General features: G+C 44.0%; 1 protein-coding gene across 1 annotated transcript in view; it reads right to left on the bottom strand.

Moving 5' to 3' along the window:
• fer1l6 (fer-1 like family member 6) overlaps positions 1-26,298 on the bottom strand; it is a 311,731-nt gene that overhangs the window by 31,858 nt on the left and 253,575 nt on the right. The window contains exons 32-34 of the mRNA XM_072267285.1: positions 25,634-25,761; positions 17,950-18,120; positions 5,183-5,337 (exon numbers count right to left, since the gene is read on the bottom strand). Coding sequence (XP_072123386.1) covers positions 5,183-5,337; positions 17,950-18,120; positions 25,634-25,761 — 454 coding nt within the window. The remainder of the gene's footprint in view (positions 1-5,182; positions 5,338-17,949; positions 18,121-25,633; positions 25,762-26,298) is intronic.

The following is a 26,298-nucleotide window of genomic DNA, read 5'->3' as shown; positions in this document are numbered from 1 at the left end:
TTGTTTACCCCATGAACTGCGCTTTTGAAAAGAGAGAGAGAGCGTTATTTAACACCAACAACTTGTTTGTAAGAGAGATGAAGACTAACTGTTGGACTGTCACTTTAAGAACTGGTTAACTTTTGGATTTCTGCTGAGTTGAAGATGGCACCGAGCAGCTCATAAGTTGCTATGGTGACCGAAGGCAACGTTATTTAATAGACACTGGATGTTTTGATTTTCGGCAAGTTGTTGATACTTCTCAAGGACTTTTGCCTGCTTGTATTTCTTACACAGAGAGAGGAAGGAGGAGTTATTTGAATGACAGTTGATGCTCAGCACGGGAAGATAAAATAGGAGGTCAGATGATAGACCTCAGACACATGTTTTGGACACTGAATGAGCATTGTTGTGCCCGCAAAAAAAAGTGGGTTTTGGAGGATCGATCAGGCGGATGCAGTGAAAAGGAAAAGGGGTTGACTGGTGGGGAGTTGTCCATGTGTCCACCCTTGCCTGGGGGATAACTCCGCCACAGAAAACCGGTCCCCTTTGTTAAAGTCACAGTCGGTGACTTTTAAAGGATTTTGAAGGACAACGAGGAGATCGACGGCATCAGCTCACCTGAAGATTCAAATCTCTCCCCCTCTCTCTCTCCATCACTACTCAACTCAATACCATGAACTGAACTGAACTGAACTTTATTCATCATCGTAAGACTATATCTTTTTATCCCTAGACTTAAAGAAGCTTGGTTTTTCATACATATATTTCCACACTTACTGATATACTTACATATATATAATCATTGCTAACCTGTTTGATTTACTTACATTTATTATCACTGTATTGTGTAGTTACTAATAAATATTATTAGTTTATAGCAATACTGGACTCCAAAGTGTTTTCTATTTCTGCTGGTTCTTTATTCCTGTCACGGGGTACGTGACAGGCAGGTAGTCACAAAACAAAGAAACACCGTAAAAAAAAACTGAACAACAAAACCATCAAATATGAGAAAAAAAGGATAAATTGTGCAAACAAATAGCACACAATATTAAACATCACATTGTGGAGTCCCCAAAGGTGAATCCACAGCCACGGGCCGGGAGGTGAGAGAAACTGGCCCAAGAACCACTGGGCACAACTACAGCAAGTGAGTCCCTCAGTTCAGTGCTGTGTCGATGGCTGCAGGCCACAACTGGAGATCCAGTTCCATGCCGAAGCACCTCATAGAGCACTAGGGCACCTTTGGTTCACTGAACTGTACTTCTGCCTAGTCCCATCAACCTGCACCTAGACCAAAGCACCCCATACCCCTCCTATCCATGTACCCATCCAAACTTCTCTTAACTATTGCTATCAAAACCGCATCCATCGCTTCCACTGACAGTTTGTACCACACTTGCGCTGCCCTCCAAATGAAAATGTTCCCCTTCAACATTAAATCTTTCACCCTTAACCTATGACCTTCAGTTCTAGTCTCATCCAGCCTCCGTGGAAAAGCCCTGCTTGCATTAACCCTATCTATACCCCTCTTGATTTTGTGTCTATCTTCCAAGTAAATACAGATGCAAAAAAATCAATTTAAGATCTCCTCCATCTCTTTCAGCTGCATACCTAGATAACCAATGTTTATTAATAGTGGTTTATGTGTTTATAATTGTGTTTATTTACATTATTTTTATTGGTTTCTGTATCATGTACAGTATAATAGTTCTAAGTAATTTAACAAAATCTGCTTCCCAAGTGCGGCTTACTAATTTCTAATTTCCTCTGTCTTTACTAACTCCAGACACAAGCTCACTCCTCCCTCTCCTACTCGCAACTTTGCTACTCTGAGGCTCAGTTATTCTGAAACTATTCTGAAATGATCTGCCCTCCTATTCCTCCTCATCATAATATACAGTTCAGCTAGAGTTCTGTTCATTGTTGCCTTATTTAACTGAAAATGAAATTTAAAATCTGCAGATGAGGGAAATCTAAAATAAAATTGAAAATGCATGGAATACTCACAAGTAAGGCAGCATCTGTGGAAAGAGGTAGAATTTATGTCATAGATTGATGACTGTTGATCAGATTGGTTCCCATACAAGCTGGAAAAGCCATTGGCAGAATGCTTTATAGCAACAGCGATTGGGGTACAATTCCAGTTGTTGTCTGTAAGGAATTTGTACATTCTCCTCATGATAGTGTGTATGGGAACTCTGGTTTCATTCCCTCATGAAAAGAGTGGAATGATCCTGGTGAACAGCATGGAATGAACAGAGCAGAGTGGTCCTGGTGAACAGAGAGATTCTGGTGAACAGAGTGGAGTGGTCCTGGTGAACAGAGGGATTCTGGTGAACCGAGTGGAGGGGTACTGGTGAACAGAGGGATTCTGGTGAACAGAGTGGAGTGGTCCTGGTGAACAGAGGGATTCTGGTGAACAGAGTGGAGGGGTACTGGTGAACAGAGGGATTCTGGTGAACAGAGTGGAGTGGTCCTGGTGAACAGAGGGATTCTGGTGAACAGAGTGGAGTGGTCCTGGTGAACAGAGGGATTCTGGTGAACAGAGTGGAGGGGTACTGGTGAACAGAGGGATTCTGGTGAACAGAGTGGAGGGGTACTGGTGAACAGAGGGATTCTGGTGAACAGAGTGGAGTGGTCCTGGTGAACAGAGGGATTCTGGTGAACAGAGTGGAGGGGTACTGGTGAACAGAGGGATTCTGGTGAACAGAGTGGAGTGGTCCAGGTGAACAGAATGTACTGGTCCAGGTGAATAAAGTGGAGTGCTCCTGGTGAACAGAGTCGAGTGACGTGGTCCTGATGAAGAGAGTGGAGTGATTCTGGTGAACAAAGTAGATTAGTCCTGGTGAATAAAGTGGAGTGGTGCTGGTGAACAGAGTGCTGTGGTGAAGGTGAGCAGTGTGGAGTGGTCCTGGTGAACACATTGGAGTGGTCCTGGTGAACAGCGTGTGGTGGTCGTGGTGAGTGGAGTGGAGCGATCTAGATGAACAGAGAGGAGTGGTCCTTGTGAACACAGTGCAGTGATCCTAGTGAATAGAGTGGACTGTTCCTTGTGAACACTGTGCAGTTATCCTAGTGAGGAGAGTGGAGTGGTCCTGATGAATAGAGTGGAGTGATTGTAGTGAACGGCGTGGAGTTTTCCTGGTGAACAGATTGGATTGGTACTGGCAACCAGAGTGGAATAGGCCAAGTGAACAGATTAGACTTGTCCTGTTGAATGCAGTGGAGTGGAGCTGGTGAATAGGGTGGAGTTCCAGGTGAAGAGTGTGATATGATTCTGGTAAGTGGAGTGGAGTAGTCCTGGTGAACAGAGTAGAGTGATCATAGTGAACAGAGTGGAATGGTCCTGCTGAAGAGAATGGAGTGATCCTGGTGAACAGAATGTAGTGATCCTGGTGAATAGAGTGGAATGGTCCAGGTGAAGAGAGTGGAGTGATCCTGGTGAAGAGATTGGAGTGATCATGGTGAACAGAGTGGAGTGATTCTGATGAACAGTGGAATGGTCCTGGTGAAGAAAATGGAGCGATCCTGGTGAACAGAGTAGAGTGATCCTGGTGAACAGAGTGGAGTGATCTTGCTTAACATAGTGGAGTAATCCTGGTGAATAGAATGGAGTGGTCCTTGTGAACACTGTGCAGTGATGCTGGTTAACAGAGTGGAGTGATCCTGGTGAACAGAATGGAGTGATTCTGGTAAACAGTGCAATGGTCCTGGTGAAGAAAATGGAGTGATCCTGGTGAACAGAGTGGAGTGGTCCTGGTGAACAGAATGGAGTGGGCCTGGTGAACATTGTGCAGTGGTTCTGGTTAACAGAGTGGAGTGATCCTGGTGAACAGAGTGGAGTGGTCCTGGTGAAGCTCCCTCTGCTTTTGATGACAGATTATTGATGAGTAAAAACATAGAGGAAAGAAATTGTTTATACTGCACTAATCTTCAGAATACATCAAGATATTTTGAAGACAATGTTATTTGTTTTAGCTGTGGGTACTATTGCTATTTTCACCAAATAATCTATTTTATTCGGGTCACTTGAAGGCTTTACATTCAGTGGCCACTTTATTAGGTATAGCTATACAGTCATTAATTTGTTCAAATATCTAATTGGGTAATGACGTGCATCAATTCAGCACATAAAAGCATACAGACATGGTCAATTGGTTCAGTTGTTCAGACCAAACATCAGATTGATGAGAAGATGTGATCTAAGTGACATTAATCATGGGATGATTGTTGGTGTCAGACAGGGTGGTTTGAGTATCTAAGAAATTACTCATCTTCTGGATTTTTCTCACATTAGTCTCTTTAGAGTTCACAGAGAATGGTGTGAAAAACAAAACACATCCAGAGAGCGGCATTCTGTATGCAAAAACAACGTTAATGAAAGAGGCCTGCAAAACCTGGACAGAATCTATCAAGCTGACAGGAAAGCAACAGTAACTTAGATAAGCACATGCTACTACAGTGGTGTGTAGAAGAGCATCTCTGAATGCACAGCACATCAAACCTTGAAGTAGATGGGTGACAGCAGCAGAAGACCATGAACATACACTTAGTGGCCACTCGCAGGTTGGACTATGTACATAACTGTACCTAATAAAGCCATCACTGAGTGCATATTATCAAGAGTACCAGAAAGACCTCTTCAATTAATATCTTTGTATCTTTCATGTCCATTTGGGAGAAATTCTTTAATATAACAACTCATCCAAATGACAGGAACCTCTGTCCTTACAAAACACCCTCTGATTACACTGGACAACGAGCTGAGATTTAATGTCCAGTCACTAGAGTGAGAAGAAAACACACAGCTTTCTGACCCAAACTCAAGAGAAATTGCAATGAGCTAATGCTTTACATACAGAACTGATGTCTACTGTATCCTGTACCAGTCTACTAAGAGCAAAATGCACATGTTAGAATCTGTTTCCAGTGAATTTGGTGAGACTGCTTTGGATGTCAGAAAACCATGAGATGCAGGATGTCCAGGTTCAGAAGCAATGCCAGATATCTGACATAGAAATACCAAGCTTCTTTTCCACAGATACTGCCTGCCCTGTTGAACATGTGCAGAACATTGTCATTATACCAGAATTAAAAATATTGAAAATAACACTGGTATGGAAAAAATGTGCCATATTTACAGATGCTATTTTGATCCTATTTCCATGATTTCAATAACATATATATTGATAATCACCATCCTCCAGAAAGGTCGTTTTGCCCTGAAAAACTTTCCCTTGCACTTCAATCTCTCCCGTTTTGAAGAAAGGTCCTTGGAATCCATTTTCCCTGCACATTCTGGTCAGGATCTCTGTTGGTTTCATGGCATCACGCCAGGCATTGTAACCTTCTCTGGAATTGAAAACAGATTCTGTCATAAATTATGGTCAAGAGACACATGATAAGCATTTAGGTAGTGTGTAAAATACACTAGATGCTGAATCTCCCAGAATACTGTTGATGTTTCATAAACCAGTTAGGATCCTAGGGGCAATTTCTGATGTGTTCTTAATCTCTCTCTTCCTCCTTTGATTTAGGAACCTAGGGTGGGGAAAACATGTAACACTTCCACAAGGAGCACCTTCACTCCGTCTGTATTAAGGAGGATCTCATGAAAGCCAATCACTTTAGGCCCAATTCCCCATTCCTACCTTGACCTTCAGTCCATGGCCTCCTATACTGCCACAATGAGGCCACTCAGGTTGGAGAAGAAACACCTCATATTCGATTTGGGTAGCCTCCAACCTGATGGCATGAAGATTGATTCTCTTACTTCCAGTAATTCCACCCCCCCCAGTCTCCCTTCTTCCATTCTTAGTTCTGGCTCCCGTCTCATCTCTTCTCTTCTCCTTAACTGCTCATGACCTCTCTCTGGTGCCCCTCCTCCTTCCCAGTCTTCCATGTTCCACTCTCCTCTCCAATCAAATTCTGTCTTCTTCAGCCTGCTGCCTTTTCCACCTATCATCTCCCAGCTTGTTGTTTCACTCCTTCCCCCACTCACCTCACCTGCTTTAACTATCACCTTGTAACTTGTACCCCACCTTCTTACTCTGGCTTCTTATTCCTTCCTTTCCAGCCCTGTTGAAGCACTCAGTCCAAAATGACCACTCTTTATTCCTTTCTGTAGATGCTGCCAGACATCTATGGAATATTATAGAAAAAGGTATCAGGGAATACAGGTCCATAATTCATTGCAAGTGGTGTCACAGGTTGTTAGGGTCATCAAGAAATCTTTTGGCACATTGCCCTTCATAAATCAAAGTGGGATGTTATGTTGAAGTTCTATAAGATGTTGGTGAAACCTAATTTGGAGTATTGTGTGCAGTTTTGGTCACCTACCTGCAGGAAAGATGCAAATAAGGTTGAAAGTGTACAGCAAAAATTTAAAAGGATGTTGCTAGGACTGGAGGATCTATGTTATAAGAGATGATTGAACAGGTTAGGACTATATTCCTTGGAATGTAGAAGATTGAGGGGAGATTTGATAGAGGTGTACAAAATTATGAAGGGTATCATCATCATCATCAGATGCCATGCCCAGTTTGAGCTTTGACTGCCATGGCCCACACACTCCTGTTTCGAGTCAAGTGGATCAATTCATTGGTATTCATTTCCAGTTCTCTGGCTGTTGTCTCTATCATCATTTGTCTTTGTCTTCCTCTTGCTTTCTTCCCTTCAATCTTTCCCATAATTACCGTGCATTCTAACTCCTCTTTCCTAATCACATGTTCAATGAAGTTACGACGAAGGATATAGGTAGGCTAAATGCAATCAGGCTTTTACCACTGGGGTTGGGTGGGACTACAACCAGAGGTCATGGGTAGAGAGTGAAAGGTGAGAAATTTAAGGGGAACATGAGAGGAATCTTCTTCACTCAGAGGGATGTGAGGGTGTGAAATGAGCTTCCAGGGCAAGTGGAAAATGTGAGCTCGATTTTAATGCTTAAGAGAAGTTTGTATAGGTACATGGAGGGATATGGTCCCAGTGCAGGTCGATGGGTGTAGGCAATTTAAATAGTTTGGCATGGACTAGATGGGTTGAAGGGCATGCTTCTGTGCTGTACTTTTCTATGACTCTATGATGTGCTGAGTTCCCTCTGCATTTTGTAAACTTCTTGTGTACATTTAGGAAAATTGTTGGCAGACCCACCTTCATTTCACAACTAAATGCAACACTTTTCCCCAAGCAGATTGAGAAATTAAGGAACTCAGCAGGCCAAGCAACATCTATGGAAAAGAATACAGTGGACGTTTTGGGTTGGGGCCCGGTCCATAGATGCTTCCTGGCCTGCTGAGTTCCACCAGCATTTTGTGTGTGTTGCTTGGATTTCCAGCACCCGCAGATATTCTCTTGTTTTTGGTTGTGCAGGTGCTTGTGGCTGTCTGAAGATTGTCACTCTGTTTTGGTGGAGAGGCTTGTGTGTTCCTGAGATTCTGAGATCAGTGCCATCTGGGGCCTCGCTCTGGTAGAGACACCCATGATGGCAAGGTCAAAGGGAAGGCTCCAGACAAAGAACGATACCGCCAAGACCTCAGCTGGCAGAAGATGATACAACATCACAAAGGCAGTGAAGGGTCTCCAGTCGTCTTGCATTCCATGTCACTGCACACTGACCCTGATCTGTCAAGGAATGTGTGATGGCTGTCTATGTTAAACAAATTCATTCACAAGCATTCTCCATTCAGGGAATCTACCATAACATCCTGGATATATGGATCTCGGATCAGCCTCTACAATCCACTGAGAACCCAGCAATAAACAACCCCTGTAAAGAACTTCACATTCGACTCAAGTGATTGCAGTACTAATTTCATAACAGGTAAGACACACCCGGTTTCATGCACTTTACTCCGTCTTAGTAATATATTGTATATAGTAATGACAGATCTCCAACAACACCGAGATGCACATTTTCTAATAATACAAATCCTCCATCCTTCCCCTTATATAGGGTCTTTTAAGAGACTTTTGGATAGATACATGGAGCTTAGAAAAATAGAGGGCTATGGGTAACCCTAGTAATTTCTAGGTGTACCGTATAGCCTACATTATAATAAGGGACGACTTTATGTTTTAGTAACACGTCATTGCATGTGCTTTTCGGCATGTATTGATCTGTATGTGTGTGTCAAGTATGGACTTTACCAGTAAAGAACCATGAAACTTAGTTCCCGTCTCCAGTGTTTTTATTAATAAGATAGTTGTGTAAACAGGCCACATACACAACAAATTGGCGATGAGAATTATGAACCTGCATCTTATCAGAACGCCATGCTTTAGTTGATAACGACACTCGGAGGAGAAGAGAGAGAAGGGAGATGAAAAGGAGCGACACACGCATCTAGACAGTGGCGCTAGCAAAAAGGTCACATGAGTCAAGTGGAACATGCTGTGACTGCAAGGAGCTACCTAAAAAGAAAACAAGGGAAAATGGGACTAAATTAACATAACAAAGATGGCGATGATTGGAACCATTACAGCATTTGATAGTGGCATTGAAAACTGGGTAACTTACATTGAAAGAGTGGAGTTATATTGTGAGGCTAACGGTGTTAATGATGAAAAGAAAGCCAGTGCCTTACTCAGTGTTATGGGAGCAAAAACATACAGGCTGCTACGGAGCTTGTTAACCCCTGAAAAGCCAGCTGACAAAACATTCAAGCAGATAGTAGACACTCTCCAACCGTATTTAAATCCCAAACCACTGGTCATTGCTGAATTTCACAAATGGAATCAGAGCAAAAATGAAAGCATTTCTGAATATTGTGCTGAATTGTGCAAATTATCAGAACATTGTCAATTTGGAGCTGGTCTATCGGACGTATTGCGGGACAGGTTAGTGTGTGGCATGCACTGTGAAACCACACTGAAGAAGCTCCTGTGTGAAAAAGACCTTGCATTAGAGAAGGCGCTGAACATTGCAATATCATTGGAAACAGCAGAAAGGGGTGCTTCAGAGATACAACAAAAATCTCTGGAATATGCTACAAATAAAATGTCACTCAACAGAAATGAAGGAAAAAAATATTACCGTTGTGAGAACATGTCACATGACCCTGAGGACTGTTGGTTTAAAGACAAAGAATGCAGAAACTGTGGCAAACAGGGCCACACTGGCAGAAAAGAGCAGAAAAAGGACAAAATACAGAGAAACAAGAAACCCCAGAAAGGAAAATACAACAATGTACACAAAATGAAAGAAAGCAGTTCTGATGAAAATGACTCAGACGAAAGTGAATTGTCTTGTCTGCAACTTCACAGTGTGAAAGAGACAGATGATCAAAGAATAATAGGGATCACTCCACAAGTGAGACTGAAAATGGAGTTGGACACAGGCTCAGCCTTAACAGTGATCTCTGTACGCGACTACAAATGACTGTTTTTGCACATACCTCTGAAACGAACTAAACTACTGCTAAAGAATTACACAGGACAGAAAGTGCGTCCCAAAGATAAAATTAAAATGATAGTGACCTACAGAGACAAAACACAGCAGCTGAACCTTTATGTACTGAAAAATGGAGGACCACCATTGCTGGGACGTGAATGGCTCAGAAAAATTCAGTTGGATTGGCACACCATCAAGGCACTAGATGTGCCAGCAAAGGAGGGCAGCAAGGCTACAGCTGAGCAACTGTCGCAAGTACTTGCTGACTCTGAGGAAGTGTTCATGAAAGGAATAGGAACACTTCAATGCATGAAGGTGAAGATTGAGATTGAGGAAAATGCACATCCAAAATTTCACAAAGCCAGACCAGTGCCATATGCAATCTGTCCTACAGTAGAGGCAGAGCTGAAAAATCTGGAGCAGGCTGGGGTCCTGTCGAAGGTGGATTGGAGTGAATGGGCCACGCCTATTGTTCCAGTGATGAAGAAAACCTCCAGCACAAAACCAGGAAAACCAGGCAAGGTGCGCATATGTGGTGACTTTAAAGTGACTGTTAACCCAGTTTTCCGCACAGTACAGTATCCTCTACCTCGTATTGAGGACATCTTTGCTTCCCTGTCAGGAGGGGAACATTTCACAAAAATCAATTTGGCCCAGGCTTATCTCCAAATGGAAATCGATGAAGCAACCAAGAAATACCTGACAATAAATACACACAAAGGACCCTCCCAGTACAACAGGTTGGTGTTTGCAATAGCATCAGCTCCTGCAATCTGGCAAAAGGCAATGGACCAGGTCCTGCAGGGGATTCCAGGGACTCAGTGTTACCTGGATGACATAATTGTCACCGGCAAAGATGATGACAAACATCTTTCTAACCTTGAACAAGTGCTCACCAGGTTACGAGAATATGGGCTCACAGCTAATCGACAGAAATGTGAATTTTTCAAAAAGGAAATCTCATACTGTGGGCGTGTGATCAACAAGGATGGCTTAGACATGTCTCAAGGCAAGATAGAAGCAGTGCTTAAGGCACCACCACCTGAAACTGTGTCTCAGCTGAGAGCATATCTTGGACTAGTGAACTATTACCACAAGTTCTTGCCTAACCTATCCACACTCCTAACCTACTAAATGTACTATTACAGAGAGGGACACAATGGAAGTGGACTGAGAGCTGAGAGAAAGCATTTCAAGAAACTAAAACACTCATAACTTCGGAAGGGGTGCTCGTGCACTTTGACCCCTCCTTACCAATCCGACTAGCTTGTGATGCCTCACCCCATGGGATAGGAGCTGTGTTATTGCACAAGTTTCCAGATGGCTCAGAAAGACCAATAGCCTTTGCCTCAAGAATGCTAACTTCAGCTGAACGCAACTATGTACAGACTGACAGAGAGGCCCTAAGCCTCGTGTGGGGAGTCAAGAAATTCAGTCACTACCTGTATGGACAAAAGTTTACCCTGTTGACTGACCATCAGCCTCTTGTGTCAATCTTCAATCCAAGAAAAGGCGTTCCAGTGATGACAGCACAAAGGCTGCAGCGATGGTCGCTGTTCTTAGGAGGTCACAGGTATGACACTGAACACAAGGGGACCAAGCAACATGGCAACGCAGATGGGTTGTCACGTTTACCACTGCTGACTTCCAGGATAACAACACAAATGGATTCAGCAGAGGTCTTTCACACAATGGTTGAACAATTAACAGTAACAAACAGCCTCATTGAAAGGGAAAAACGCAATGACCCTACGTTGTCAAAAGTGTATGACATCACGGTAAAGGGATGGCCAGCACGGGGTAACACACTGTTTCCAGCCTTCTCAACGAGGAGGGAGCAGTCATCAGTGTGTCGAGGAACACTAATGTGTGGCTCACGAGTTGTGATTTCTCCCAAGCTACGCACCAGAGTGCTGGATGAACTGCGCGAGGGGCTCCTGGGTACCGTGAAGATGAAAGGTCTTCCTCGTGCCTGTGTGTGGTGGCCAGGAATTGATAAACAGATTGAGGACTTGACCAAGAACTGCTTTGGATGTCAAAAGATCCAGAACACATCACCACAAGCCCCTCTCCATCCATGGGAGTGGCCCTCATCACCATGGCAACGAGTGCACATCGACTTTGCTGCACCATTCATGGACTCTATCCTTTTAATCACCATTGATGCACATTCCAAATGACCAGAGGTCATCAAGATGAAGACAACCACATCGGAAAAGACCATTACAGTGCTGAGGACCATGTTCGCCAGGAATGGCATACCAGAGCAAATCTGCACAGACAATGGACGTTTTGGATACTGTTGGTGGGGACCACCTACCAGGGACAAGTTGCAGTGGTTGCGTCCCTGGCACTGAGACGGGACCCTCAGCTCAAAAGGGAAGGAGGGAAAAGAGGAGAGCAGTAGTGATAGGAGATTCGATAGTAAGGGGGACAGATAAGAGGTTCTGTGGAAGAGATCGAGAATCCCGGATGGTCTGTTGCCAAGGTCCACAATATCTCGGATCGAGTTCTCAGTATTCTCAAGAGGGAGAGTGAGCAGCCAGATGTCATGCTCCATGTAGGGACCAATGACGTGGGTAGGAAGAGTGAGGAGGTCCTGAAAGGTGAGTTTCGGGAGTTAGGCGCCAAGTTAAAGGACAGGACCTCCAGGATAGCATTCTCAGGATTGCTACCAGTGCCACGTGCAGGCGGGTTTAGAAATAGTAAGATAGCACAGATCAACACATGGCTGAAGACATGGTGCAGGAGGGAGGGCTTCAGATTTATAGATAATTGGGCAGTTTTCCAGGGAAGGTGGGACCTGTTCCGGCAGGACGGTTTACATCTGAACTGGAGGGGGACAAATATTCTTGTAGGTAGGTTTGCTAGAGAGGCTCCAGTGGATTTAAACGAGATACAAGGGGGGAGGGGAACCAGAGTGTAGGAACAGATGTAAGGGGGAAGGAAGAAAAAGAAAATATTAAAGTTGTTTGCACCGTTATTGATAAACAGAGAGTAAGAGGTGGAAAATTTCTTAAATGCTTTTATTTTAATGCGAGGAGCATTGTAAGGAAGGTGGATGAGCTTAGAGCATGGATTGATACCTGGAAGTATGATGTTGTAGCTATTAGTGAAACATGGTTGCAGGAGGGGTGTGATTGGCAACTAAATATTCCTGGATTTCGTTGCTTCAGGTGTGATAGAATTGGAGGGACAAGAGGGGAAGGTGTTGCATTGCTTGTCAGAGAAAATATTACAGTGGTGCTCTGGCAGGATAGATTAGAGGGCTCGTCTAGGGAGACTATTTGGGTGAAATTGAGGAATGGGAAAGGTGTAGTAACACTTATAGGGGTGTATTATAGACCACCTAATGGGGAGCGAGAAGTGGACGAGCATATTTTTAAGGAGATAGCAGATATTTGTAGTAAGCACAAGGCTGTGATTATGGGAGATTTTAATTTTCCACACATAGACTGGGAAGCCCATACAGTAAAAGGGCTGGATGGTTTGGAGTTTGTAAAATATGTGCAGGATAGATTTTGCAGCAATACATAGAGGTTCCAACTGGAGAAGGGGCAGTGTTGGATCTCCCGTTAGGGAATGAGATAGGTCAGGTGACGGAGGTATGTGTTGGGGAGCACTTCGGGTCCAGTGATCACAATGCCATTAGTTTCAATATAATTATGGAGAAGGATAGGTTTGGACTCAGGGTTGAGATTTTTGATTGGAGAAATGCTAACTTTGAGGAGATGCTGAAGGATTTAGAAGGAGTGGATTAGGACAAATTGTTTTATGGGAAGAACGTAATAGAGAAATGAAAGTCATTTAAAGGTGAAATTTTGTGGTACAGAATCTTTATGTTCCTGTTAGGTTGAAGGGAAAGGTTAAGTGTTTGAGGGGGCCACGGTTTTCAAGGGATATTGGAAACTTGGTTTGGAAAAAGAGAGGTATCTACAATAAATATAGGCAGCATGGAGTAAGTGAAGTGCTCGAGGAATATAAAAAATGTAAAAAGAATGTTAAGAAAGAAATTAGAAAAGCTAAAAGAAGATACGAGGTTGCTTTGGCAAGTAAGGTGAAAATAAATCCAAAGTGTTTCTACATTTATATTAATAACGAAGGGATAGTAAGGGATAAAATTGGTCCCTTGGAGAATCAGAGTGGACAGCTATGTGTGGAACCAAAAGAGATGGGGGAGAGATTTTGAAGAATTTCTTTTCTTCAGTATTCACTAAAGAGAAGGATATTGAATTGTGTAAGGCAAGGGAAACAGGTAGGGAAGTTATGGAAACTATGATGATTAAAGAAGAGGAAGTACTGGCACTCTTAAGGAATATAAAAGTGGATAAGTCTCTGGGTCTTGACAGGATACACCTTGAGGGAAATTAATGTAGAAATAGCAGGGGCTCTGCCAGAAATATTTCAAATGTCATTAGAAACAGGGATGGTGCCGGAGGATTGGCGTATTGCTCATGTTGTTCCATTGTTTAAAAAGGGTTCTAAACATAAACCTAGCAATTATCGGCCTGTGAGTTTGACATCAGTGGTGGGTAAATTAATGGAAAGTATTCTTAGAGATGGTATATATAATCATCTGGATAGACAGGGTCTGATTAGGAACAGTCAACATGGATTTGTACGTGGAAGATCATGTTTGACAAATCTTATTGAATTTTTTGAAGAGGTTACTAGGAAATTTCATGAGGGTAAAGTGGTGGATGTTGTCTATATGGACTTCAGTAAGGCCTTTGACAAGGTTCCACATGGAAGGTTAGTTAGGACGGTTCAATCATTAGGTATTAATATCAAAGTAGTAAAAAAAAAGTAGTAAAACTGTTTGTCAAATTGGAGGCCGGTGACTAGTGGTGTTCCTCAAGGATCTGTACTGGGTCCAATGTTGTTTGTCATATACATTAATGATCTGGATGATGGGGTAGTAAATTGGATGAGTAAGTATGCAGATGATACTAAGATAGGTGGCGTTATGGATACTGAGGAAGGTTTTCAAAACTTGCAGAGAGATTTAGGCCAGTTAGAAGAGTGGACCGAAAGATGGCAGATGGAGTTTAATGCTGATAAATGTGAAGTGCTACATTTTGGTAGGAGGAATCAAAATAGGACATACATGGTAAATGGTAGGGCATTGAAGAATGCAGAAGAGCAGAGGGTTCTAGAAATAATGGTACATAGTTCCCTGAAGGTGGAATCTCATGTGGATAGGGTGGTGAAGAAAGCTTTTGGTATGCTGGCCCTTATAAATCAGAGCATTGAGTATAGGAGTTGGGATGTAATGTTGAAATTGTGTAAGGCCAAATTTGGAGTATTGTGTACAGTTCTGGTCACCGAATTATAGGAAAGATGTCAACAAAATAGAGAGAGTACAGAAAAGATTTACTAGAATGTTACCTGGATTTCAGCACCTAAGTTACAGAGAAAGGTTGAACAAGTTGGGTCTTTATTCTTTGGAGCGTAGAAGGTTGAGGGGGACTTAATAGAGGTGTTTAAAATTATGAGGGGGATAGATAGAGTTGACGTGGATAGGCTTCTTCCATTGAGAGTAGGGGAGATTCAAACAAGAGGACATGAGTTGAGAGTTAGGGGGCAAAAGTTTAGGGGTAACATGGGGAACTTCTTTACTCAGAGAGTGGTAGCTGTGTGGAACGAGCTTCCAGCAGAAGTGGTAGAGGCAGGTTCAATATTGTAATTTAAGTAAAATTTGATAGCTATATGGACAGGAAAGGAATGGAGGGTTATGGACTGAATGCAGGTCGGTGGGACTAGGTGAGAGTAAGCGTTCAGTATGGACTAGAAGGGCTGAGATGTCCTGTTTCCGTCCTGTAATTGTTATATGGTTATATAGTTAATTTCTCTTTGAAGAATTCCAATGTTTTGTGAAGAACAATGGAATCAAGCACTTTACATCGGCTCGTTACTATCCATCCACAAACGGCTTGGCAGAAAGATTTGTAGACATACACGAAAGCCCTTAAGACAAGGGACAGCGAAAATCAACCACTACAACACAAGATGGACGGCTTCCTCCTTGCCTATCGTAATGCAGTACATGCAACCACTAACCAGACTCCAGTGATGATGTTTTTGAACAGGAACCTGAGGTCCCGCATGGATCTTCTCAAACGAAATGTACGGCGTGATGTGGAGAACAGACAGTTCAAACACTAGAATGCTAAGTGAACACGGAGCTTCAGTGTGGGAGAGTCAGTTCTTGCATGTGATTACCGGACTAAAAAGTGGCAGCCGGGTATAATTTCCGCCATAGACAGGCCACTGACGTATAGTGTACAGGTAGGAGAGAACGTGTGGAGACGACATGTGGACCAAATCCTGGATGCTCGGGTGAAAAAAACAACATCTTGCCTGGATTCTCATGACATAGAAGCACGTCATGTGGATCAAATCCTGATTACTCAGGTGAAGAACACAACAACACCTTGCCCAGACTCCCTGGACATAGAAGCAAACACTCCTGATGTGACCACATCAGCCTCCTCCATGGATAAGCCTGTCATCAGTGCTGAGGACCCACCTGAGGTCTCATTCCCCAAAGCAAATGTTTCAGGACAGACGTTACTTGAAGAGGCAGCGAAGACCTCCCGAGAGACTTGAGTTCTAAATAAGTCTTAGACCAAAAGTAAAAAGAAAGGAAAAAAAAAGGCTTGTTATAATTTGATATTATTAAGTTACTTTGTTATAATTTGTAAACAAATGGTAGGCATTTGTATGTTAAGGGTAAACATATTTGTTCAGCATAGCGCCCCAGTTAAAAAAAGCAATTGATACACTATTAAAATAAAAGGGGGGGGAGTGTACTGTATAGCCTACATTATAATAAGGGACTCCTTTACGTTTTAGTAACACGTCGTTGCATGCACTATTAGGCACGTATTGATCTGTATGTGTGTGTCAAGTTCGGACTCTACCAGTAAAGAACCATGAAACTTAGTTCCCGTCTCCAGCGTTTTTATTAATAACATAGTTGTGTAAATAGACCACATACGCAACACTAAGGTAGGGTCATGTCAGCACAAATTTGTGGGCCGAAGGGCCTGTATTGTGCTGTAGGTTTTCTATGTTTCTATGTTTCTATATTGAATCAAGCAGAGCTGTTGTACAATGTAACAGAGCTCAGCAAAAATGAACAGCAATTTCCCTGCCTTTCTGTAGGTGGGTGTGTCAGTAAGTTTACTGATGATACAAAGATTGGTGGAATTGTGGAGAGTGCAGAACACTGGCAAAGAATACAGTACCATATAGATCAGTTGCAAATATGGTCAGAGAAACGGCAGATGGAGGTTACCCCAGATAAATATGAGGTGTTGCACCCTGGTAGGGAAAATGCAAGGGAACAAGACCCTAAACAGTGTTGCTAAACAGAGAGATCTTGGGGTCCAAGTTCATAGCTCCTTAAAAGTGGCTATACAGGTGAATAGGGTAGTTAAGAAGTCTTACGGAATGCTTGTTTTTATTAGTTGATGCACTGAGTTCAAAAATCAAGAAGTTATGTTGCAATTTTGTAAAACTCAGGTTAGGCCATTTCAGGAGTGTTGCATACAATTCTGGTGGCCCCACTATAGGAAGGATGTTGATGCTTTGGAGAGGGTGCAGAAGAGGTTTACCAGGATGCTGCCTGGTTTTGAGGGCATGTGCTATCATGAAAGGCTGGATAAACTTGTTTTCTTTTCTCTGGAGCAGTGGAAGCTGAGGGGAGATAGATGGAGTGGACAGAGACTATCTGTTTCCCAGAGTTGAAATGTCTAATACCAGAAAGCATCCATTGAAGGTGAGAGGCTGTATGTTCCACAAGGATGTGAGAGGTAAGTTTTTTTTTTACTCAGAGCATGATGGATGCCTGGAATACACCTGCCTAGTATGGTTGTAGAGCAAAAACATTAAAGGATTTTAAGAGACATTTGGATAGGCACATGATAGTAAAGAACATAGAAGGGTAGGCACAAGAATGGTCTATTTGGTCCACAGTGTTGTACCAAACCAGCTGAAAAGTAAATCAGAAAACCCAAACACTAATCCATCCAACCTGCACATGCCCATATCCCTCCATCCACCTTATATCCATGTGCCTATCTAAATGTCTCTAGGATCTTGCCTGTGCCTAGAGAGGACACAAAGGTATTGATCAATTTTGCATCTTGCCTCCTTCAATAACCTGGAGTCCCATAAGACCCTGGGGGCTTATCCACCTTAATACTTATTAGAAGACCAAAAACCTCCTCCTCCTTGATCTCTGAATGTCCTAATGCATTTATACAGTCGGGAAGATGGAGGGATATGGACATTATATAGGTAGAAGGGATTAATTTTTGGGTCTTTTGATTTGCTTTTTAGCTGGTTTGGCCCAACATTGTGGCTGAAGGGCCATTTCCTCTCCTGTACTGTTCTTCTATGTTCTATGTTCCAGCTGCCTGGATGAACGTGGAATGGGGCTTGAAAGGTGAATTTCCTTGGTATTCCCATGAATCAGAAGTTGATAAAAATTACTTACACCGAGATTACCCTTGCTTGTGGTGTAGTGTAAAATTGTAGTGTAAGAGTAACTTAGACTTCACCATTCTTACATTTCGTATCTGCGGGGTAATCCACAGGTAGCTCTGTGCTTGCTATAAAAGCGGTTCTCCAGATCGATCTTCGTTTGTCCAATCAAATCATCTCTTCCAATCGTGTCAAAGTCATAGATTGCTATTGTGAGCATAGAGTCCATTGGGAATGTAGCTTCAATATCATAGGACCTATCAAGTACAGCAAAGAATTACTCAATAGAAGACAGCTTCCCCAAAATAGTTAAGATGTATAAAACTAAGTATTTTATCAAAGTATTAAACATAAAGAATCAATTGCTTTAGAAGATACAGTAGATGGGATCCAGCTGTAGCCCTGTGAATGGTATTGGACAAAAAGAGGCTCCAAGGATATGGGAGGGGTTTGGAGGTGTAGATCTAAGTACAAGTCACTGACTGGATGGGCCGAAGGACATGTTTATGGACTGTAATTCTATATGACTCTCGGACTCTAGTCAAACTGGACACAGAGGTGCCTGCTGGGTGTCACGGTGCCACACTGCCCGCTCACCAACATGCGTGTTGCTGGCACCCTTCTTTTCCTCGCTCTTAATTGGATTTGTATGCAAGTACCAAAAACGTACTAATATGTTTCTGCACTGTCAACTGGACTGGCGCAGAGCAAGTAAGCTTAGGCAAGTAAACTGCTTTTGTTCATTCCTGCCTTACAAATTGTTTGCGATTTTGAACATCTCTGAGACACAGAACCCTTTTAAACTAGTGACTGCCAATAATCTCTGAGTTATTGTGCCTACTATGGGCTACTGGCGATTCAAAGTGGCAGAGTTCTTGCTACACTGGCTCACACATAAGGCAGTGTCACCAAAGCAGCTGCCAAATATTTAGATAAGTGCCAGAAACATAGAACTTTATATATTTGCATTTAATGTACTTGCATTCTATTGTTACTACCTAGACACCTCAATCTGGCTGCATCACGATCTCAACTGATTTACTCAGAGGATGGTGAGAGTGTGAAATGGGTGGAAGTGATGGATATGCATTCAATTGCAACATGTAAGTGAAGTTAATATAAGTACATTGATGAGGGGGGTACGGAGGGTTATGGTCCAGGTGCAGGTCAATGGGACCAAGCTGAATAATAGTTCAGCACAGACTGCATGGGATGGAGGGCCAGTTTGTGTGCTGCAGTGCTCTATGACTCTATGACTCTATGACTAACAGAGCACTAGCATCAGAATGCAAACATTAACCATCCTTGTTTGTCTCAATACATGTTATATATAAAATATTGAACATAGAACATGGAACATTACAGCACAGTATCAGCCTTTGGCTCTTGATGTTGTGCTAACCTTTTAACCTATATTAGGATCAATTCTAACCCTTCACTCCTACATAGCCCTCCATTTTTCTATAATCTCTTTGCCTTTCGAAGAGTTTCTTAAGTGACCGTAAGGTAACTGCCTCCATAGTTGCACACATTCACCACTCCCTGCTTAAAAATGTTTACCTCTGACATTACCCCCCCCCCCCCCCATACTTTACTCCAATCACCTTAAAATTATGTCCTTTGTATGAAGCATTTCTATCCTGAGAAAATGTCTCTGGCTATCTACTGGATCTATGCCTGCTATGATCTCGAAAAGGGGTGGAGCTTAGGCGACGATGGCACCTAACAGCGACACCTTTGTTTGCATCTTCAGAAACAGCTCTATTTCTATCTTTAATATCTCCATTTTTCCCTTTCAGGGTTCTTTTGACGACCCTAACCTGGGGTTACACTCTGACATTGGTTCTTTGCAGGAATGGGACCTGCTCTTGGGGTCTCACGACTGCCTGTTATTCGATATACCAAGGACACGGCCTGGAAGACTAGCGCACCTTCAGGATTCTGGGATTTCGTGGCTCTGGAGCCAGGTGGACTTGAGGTCAATGCCTCCGCAGGAATTTGGTGCGTCATGGGAGACAGAAGATCGAAAGCAGTGAGCTGGCTGCTGACTGTATGCCCAGGGACCCGAGTTCTTTGGACAGAGCTCGGAAAAAGCGACACAACAGACTTTTAACATCGTAAATCAGTGAGTTGTTTGTTATGTCTCCCCTCTTGCTGTGAAATGGGACACTTCTTTTTCCCTTATTATGGGAGAGAGAGAGCCTGTGGTATGTTGAATTACTGGGTGAACGAGTAGTCTTTGAGGTACTGCAAGTCTGTGTCTTTATTGATGCTTTGCTGTAAACTTGAGTGCTCGGTTCGGGGGCACCGATGCTTTTTTTTGCTGGTGGGGGAGGGGGGTCATTGCTTTGCTGCTGCTTACACATGGGAGGGGGGAGCAGGGGGGCTTTGGGGTTCTAACATTTAACTGTCATTTATTCTTTGGGGTATCCTCTGTTTTCATGGATGGTTGCAAAGAAAAAGAATTTTGGGATGTATATTGTATACATTTCTCTGACATCAAATGTACCCTTGAAACCTTTGACACCTCTATCAAGACACCTCTCATTCAGTTCAAAAGATTGTGGGAACATTTCAATAATGGGGCAAGTGAAATTCAGTGAAGTTGTCCCCTTTGGTTCAAAAGCCTGATGGTTGCGAGGTAATAACTGTTCCTGAACCTGGTACTGTGTGTCCTGAGGCTCCCGTACCTTCCTCCCGATGGCAGCAGTGAGAAGAGAGCATGGCCCGGGCGATGTGGAAGTATGAAGATGGATGCTGCTTTCCTGAGACAACACCTTGTGCAGATCTGCTCAGTGGTGGGGAGGACTTTACCTGTGATGGACTGGGCCGTATCCAATACTTTTTGAAGGATGTTGCATTCATGGGCACTGGTGTTTCTGTGCCAGACTGTGGTGCAGCCAGTCAATATACTCTCCACTACACATTATTAGAAGTTTGTCGAAGTTTTAGATGTCATGTGGAATATTCACAAACTCCTAAGGAAGTAGAGGTGCTGCCATGCTTTCCTTATAATTGCACATACTCAGAACAGTCTGGTCCTCCAGAATGATAACACCGAGGTTGCTGACCCTCTTCACCTCTGATCCTCCAAAGAGGATTGGCTCATGGACCTCAGTTTCATTCTCCTGAAGTCAATAATCAGCTCCTTGGTCTTGCTGACATTGAGCAAGAGATTGTTGTTATGATACCACTCAGCCAGATTTTCAATGTCCCTCCTAAATGCTGATTCATTACTGCCTTTCATTCAGCCAATGACAGCAGTGTCAACAACAAACTTGAATATGGCATTAGAGCTGTGCTTAGCCGCACAGTCACAAGTGTAAAGTGAGTAGAGAAGGGGGATAAGCACACAGCCCCTGTGAAAATGGGGATCATGGATGAACTGTTGTTCCCAATCTGAACTGACTGGGGAGAGGAAATGGAGGATCCAATTGCACAAGGATGTATTCAGGTCAAGGTCTTGAAGCTTATTGATTAGTTTTGAAGGAGTGACGGTATTGAATGCTGAGCTGTTGTCGATAAAGAGCATCCTGATTTATATATCTTTGCTGTCCAGAAATTCCAGTGTTGATGAAGAGCCAATGAGATGGCATTTACTTTGGACCTGTTGTGACAGTAGGCAAATTGGAGCTGATCCAATTTGCTTCTCAGGCAGGAGTTGATATGTTTCATCACCAACTCCACAAGGCACTTCATTACTGAGGATGTGAGTGCTACTGGATGGCTGTCAATGAGGTAGGTTACCATGTCCTTCTTCAGTACTGGTGTAAGTGAAGTCTGCTTGGAACAGGTGGGTACCTCAGACTGCCAAGCGTCAATAAAACCAAAGACCTGGTTATTGACTCCAGGAGGAAAAAGAACAAAGGGTCATGTGCCAGTCCACATTAGGGGATCAAAGGTGGGTTAGGTCAGTAAGTTTAAATTCCTTGGTGTTACCAGATCAGGGTATCTGTGCAGGGACCAGTACACAAGTGACATCGGAAAGAAGACAAGATAGCACATCCATTTTTTTTAGATGTTTTTGTAGATTTAGCATGTCAGCTAAAACCTTGACAAACTGACGTAGACGTGCGGTGGAGAACCTCATAGATTGCATTATGGCCTGGAATTGAAACATCAATGCCCAAGAATGGAAAAGTCTATAAAAATGGTAGATACCATTTACCGTAAAGCCCTCCCCACCAATGACCACATTTACAAGGAGCATAGAAAGTAGAATTTTTCATCAAGACAACTAAACATCCAGGCCATGCTCTCTTCCTGCCAGCCACATCGGGCAAGAGGTTTTGAACATTTGAAATTTAAAGCTTCTGCCCAGGTAGGGAGGGAGGGAACATCGACTCAGACCATGAGAGGCCTGCGTCGGGCATTTTCATGCCTTACAAGGCGCTGATTGGAAGTCTGTGTGGGGCGCCACTCCTCGCACAGACTAGAGCAATGTGTGATTAAGTGCCTTGCTCAAGGGCACAAACACACAGCCACAGCTGAGGCTCGAACTAGCAACCTTGAGGTAACCAGATGAGTGCCTTAACCACTTGGCCACGTGCCCAGGTAACATGGGCGAATCCATCACCCAGACACAAATCAGCTTACACACACACACACACACACACACACACACACACACACACACACACACGCACACACACACTCTCTCCTCCCACAAACTAGCACACACACTCCCCTCCCATAAAGAAACACATGCACACTCCCTTCCCACAAACACACACACACTCCCCTCCCATAAAGTAACACACACACACACTCCCACAAACTAACACACACACACCCCTCCCACAAACACACACACGCTCCCATCCCACAAACAGACACACACACCCTCCTACAAACACAAACACACACTCCCCTCCCACAAACACACACACATAAACACATACACTCCGTTCCCACAAACACACACAGCTCTACCCTACCCACAGACACACTCTCCCTCCCACACACCTGTTTCTTGCCACACATACACACACATCCCATCCCACACACACCCACACACATCCACATACACTGCCCCTCCCACACACACACATGTCCCCTTCCATACACACACACAATCCCCCCACACACACTTCCCCCCCACACTCACTGCCCCCCTACACACGCACACACACATCCACTCCCGCACACACATTTCCCCTCCCCTCACACACAAACTTCCCCTCTCCCACACTCACACTGCTCCGCCCACCACACAGGCACACATACACACACACACCCCCTCCAACATACACACAGAACTCCCTCCCATACACACACACTCCCCATCAAACGTACATGCACCAACTCTACCACACACAGACACACACACACACACACACACACACACACACACACAGGCTCTCCTCCACCCACAGACATACACACTGTCCCTTCCACACTCACCCACACACACTGCCCCTCTTACATATGCACATGACCCCTCCCCCCAGACACACATTGCTCCTCCCACACACACACACACCCACATCCACACAAACTCTCCTTCCCACATGCACACACATCCCCTCCTACACACACACTCTCTCTCCCATACACACACACACACACACACACACACACACACACACTCCTCCTGCCACAAACATGCACACACTTTCCCCTCCTACAGACACACAAACTCTCCCTCCCACATGCACACACATCCCCTCCTACACACACACACACACACACACACACACACACACACACACAGACACACGCACGCGCTCTCCCCCCCACACACATACAAGCTCCTCCTCCCATTGAGTTGAATTGACTTTATTTCTTACATCCTTCACATACATGAGGAGTAAAAATCTTTACATTACGTCTCTGTCTGAATGTGCAATCACAGTAATTTATAATAAATAGAACAGTCAATGTAACTCCTAGCTGGTGTGCTGCAAGGAGACACTCTGGCACCCTACATCTTTATAATCGTCCTTGATTACGCTCTGTGTCAAGCTACCAAAGATCATGACAAGCTTGGTTTTACCATAAAACCAGGACGAACCAAAAGGGTCAGACCAGTTACACTCACAGATCTCGATCTTGCAGATGACATAGTCCTGCTCTCTGCCCAGATGGAGGAAGCACAGCAGCTACTGACAAAAGTGGAAATTGAGTGCAATAAAGTTGGACTTCACCTAAATGCTAAAAAGACAGAGTACATGGGGTTTAGCTGCGACAAAGGTACTCTCAAGACCGTAAAGAATGATACCATTAAGAAAGTACCTCGTGTCAAGAATGATGAGTTCGGAGAAGGACATAAAGATACGGAAGGCGCTGGCGTGGAGGGCTATGAACAACATGAAGGAAATCTGGAAGTCGAACCTGACCAGAGGGCTTAAAAAGAGGATTTTCATAGCATTCATAGAGTCCATTCTCACGTACGGATGCGAGACGTGGACACTCACCAAGACTATGTGAAAGTCTCTAGATGGTTGCTATACACGAATGCTCCGGATGGCTCTTGACGTGATTTGGCAACAGCACATGACGAACATCGAGCTCTGTAACAACCTACTGATGCTCACCACTAAAATCGAGGCAGAAAGACTGCAACTAGCGGGGCACTGTCTATGCCAGCCCGAGTTACCTGCCAACCTAGTCATCATATGGGAGCCAAAGCACAGGAGGATGAACCCTGGGAGGCCTCCCAAGACTATGGTCAACACGCTCCTAGAAGACAGAGGTGCGGCTAATGTAGATGAACTGAACACACTGTTGAGGGAGAGGGAGAAATGGAGAGTCTGTCATCGTGCCCGACACTGGCCCCCTAGGCCTGAGTCGATGTAGTAATAGTAGTAGAAATGTAACATAGAAATACACTCAAATCAGCGTGAGTTAATCAGTCTGATGGCCTGGTGGAAGGAGCTGTCCTGGAGCCTGTTGGTCCTGGGTTTTACGCTGCAGTACCGCTTCCCGGACGGTAGAAGGCTCTGATGGTAGCACACACACACAAAGGCTCTCCCCTTCCCACAGACACACAACCATCCCCTTCCAGACACACCCACATACACACACACACACACACACACACACACGCACACACACACACTCCTCCTACCACTCACTCCCTCGCACACAGACATACCCCAGCTACCACACACACACAAACACTCCCCCTCCCACAAACAGACAGACACAGACACACACAAATACTCCCCTTTCCTCAGACACACACACACACACACACACACACAAACATTCCCCCTTCCACAGACACACACACATAAACACTCCCCCTCCACAGACACACACACAAACATTCCCCCTTCCACAGACACACACACAAACACTCCCCTTTCTACAGACAGACAGACAGACAGACAGACAGACAGACAGACACACACACACACACACACACACACACACACACACACACATTCCCCTTCCCGTAAACACACACGAGCTGTCTCCCACCAATAGACACACACACACTCTCCCTCCCATACACACTCACACACACACCCTCTCCCACAAACACACACAGGCTCTCCCACTCCCACAGACACACACACACTCCCCCCCCCACACACACAAACTCTCAAGCATACACTCACATTCCTCCTACCACACACCGACACACTTCCCCTCCCACACAGAGGATCTTCCCCACCCATAGACACACACACTCTCCCTCCCATACACACACACACTACCCCTTCCACACATACACTTATCTACTCCCACACATACACCCTTTTCCACTCCCTCCCCCACCCCGCACACACGCATTGGTATGCACAACAGCATCTATTTTCATACCTTCCAAATAGTGGATTCAACTGCTTCGGGATATAATTGTCACGATCCTTAATTTCAGTCTTCCCAATCTGCAGGACAATGTATGGATCAGCTTTTCCATCAGGATCTGCTGGATGCAGATTGTCAGCCTGATAATAGCAAACATGTATTAAAAAAGGATCTCGTGCTTTCCTGGCGCATATGACAAATAAACTCTTCTTGGGCTTCTAGTGTGTACAGGTGTGGATTATAACTAACATTTCGATGCAAACTCCGCCATCTTCATGTGGGATGATGCCTGGGCAAGTCTAGACCAGGTATGGAAACATGAATGCCCTTGAGCGGAAAATCCTACAAAAAGTATTGGATATGCCCCAGTCCATCACGCGTAAAACCCTCCCCACCACAGAGCACATCTACAGAAGAATTGTTGCAGGAAAGCAGCATCTATCCGAAGCCTGATAACTCATGCTAGTAAGATCAGGAACAGTCACTACCCCTCGAACATTACGCTCTTGAACCAAAGGGGTTAATTTCATTCAACTACACTTGCCCCTTCATTGAAATATTCCACAACCTATGGACTCACTTTTCGGGACTCCATCTTATGTTCTCGATATTTATTGCTATTTATTTATTATTAGTATTTCTTTGTTTTTGTATTTGCACAGTTGACTTATGCACAT

The sequence above is a fragment of the Mobula birostris genome, chromosome 9, assembly GCF_030028105.1.
Source record: "Mobula birostris isolate sMobBir1 chromosome 9, sMobBir1.hap1, whole genome shotgun sequence".
NCBI classification, from domain to species: Eukaryota; Metazoa; Chordata; class Chondrichthyes; order Myliobatiformes; family Myliobatidae; genus Mobula; species Mobula birostris.
Note: the sequence above shows the minus strand (reverse complement) of the source record. Positions and strands in the feature narration are given on the sequence as shown.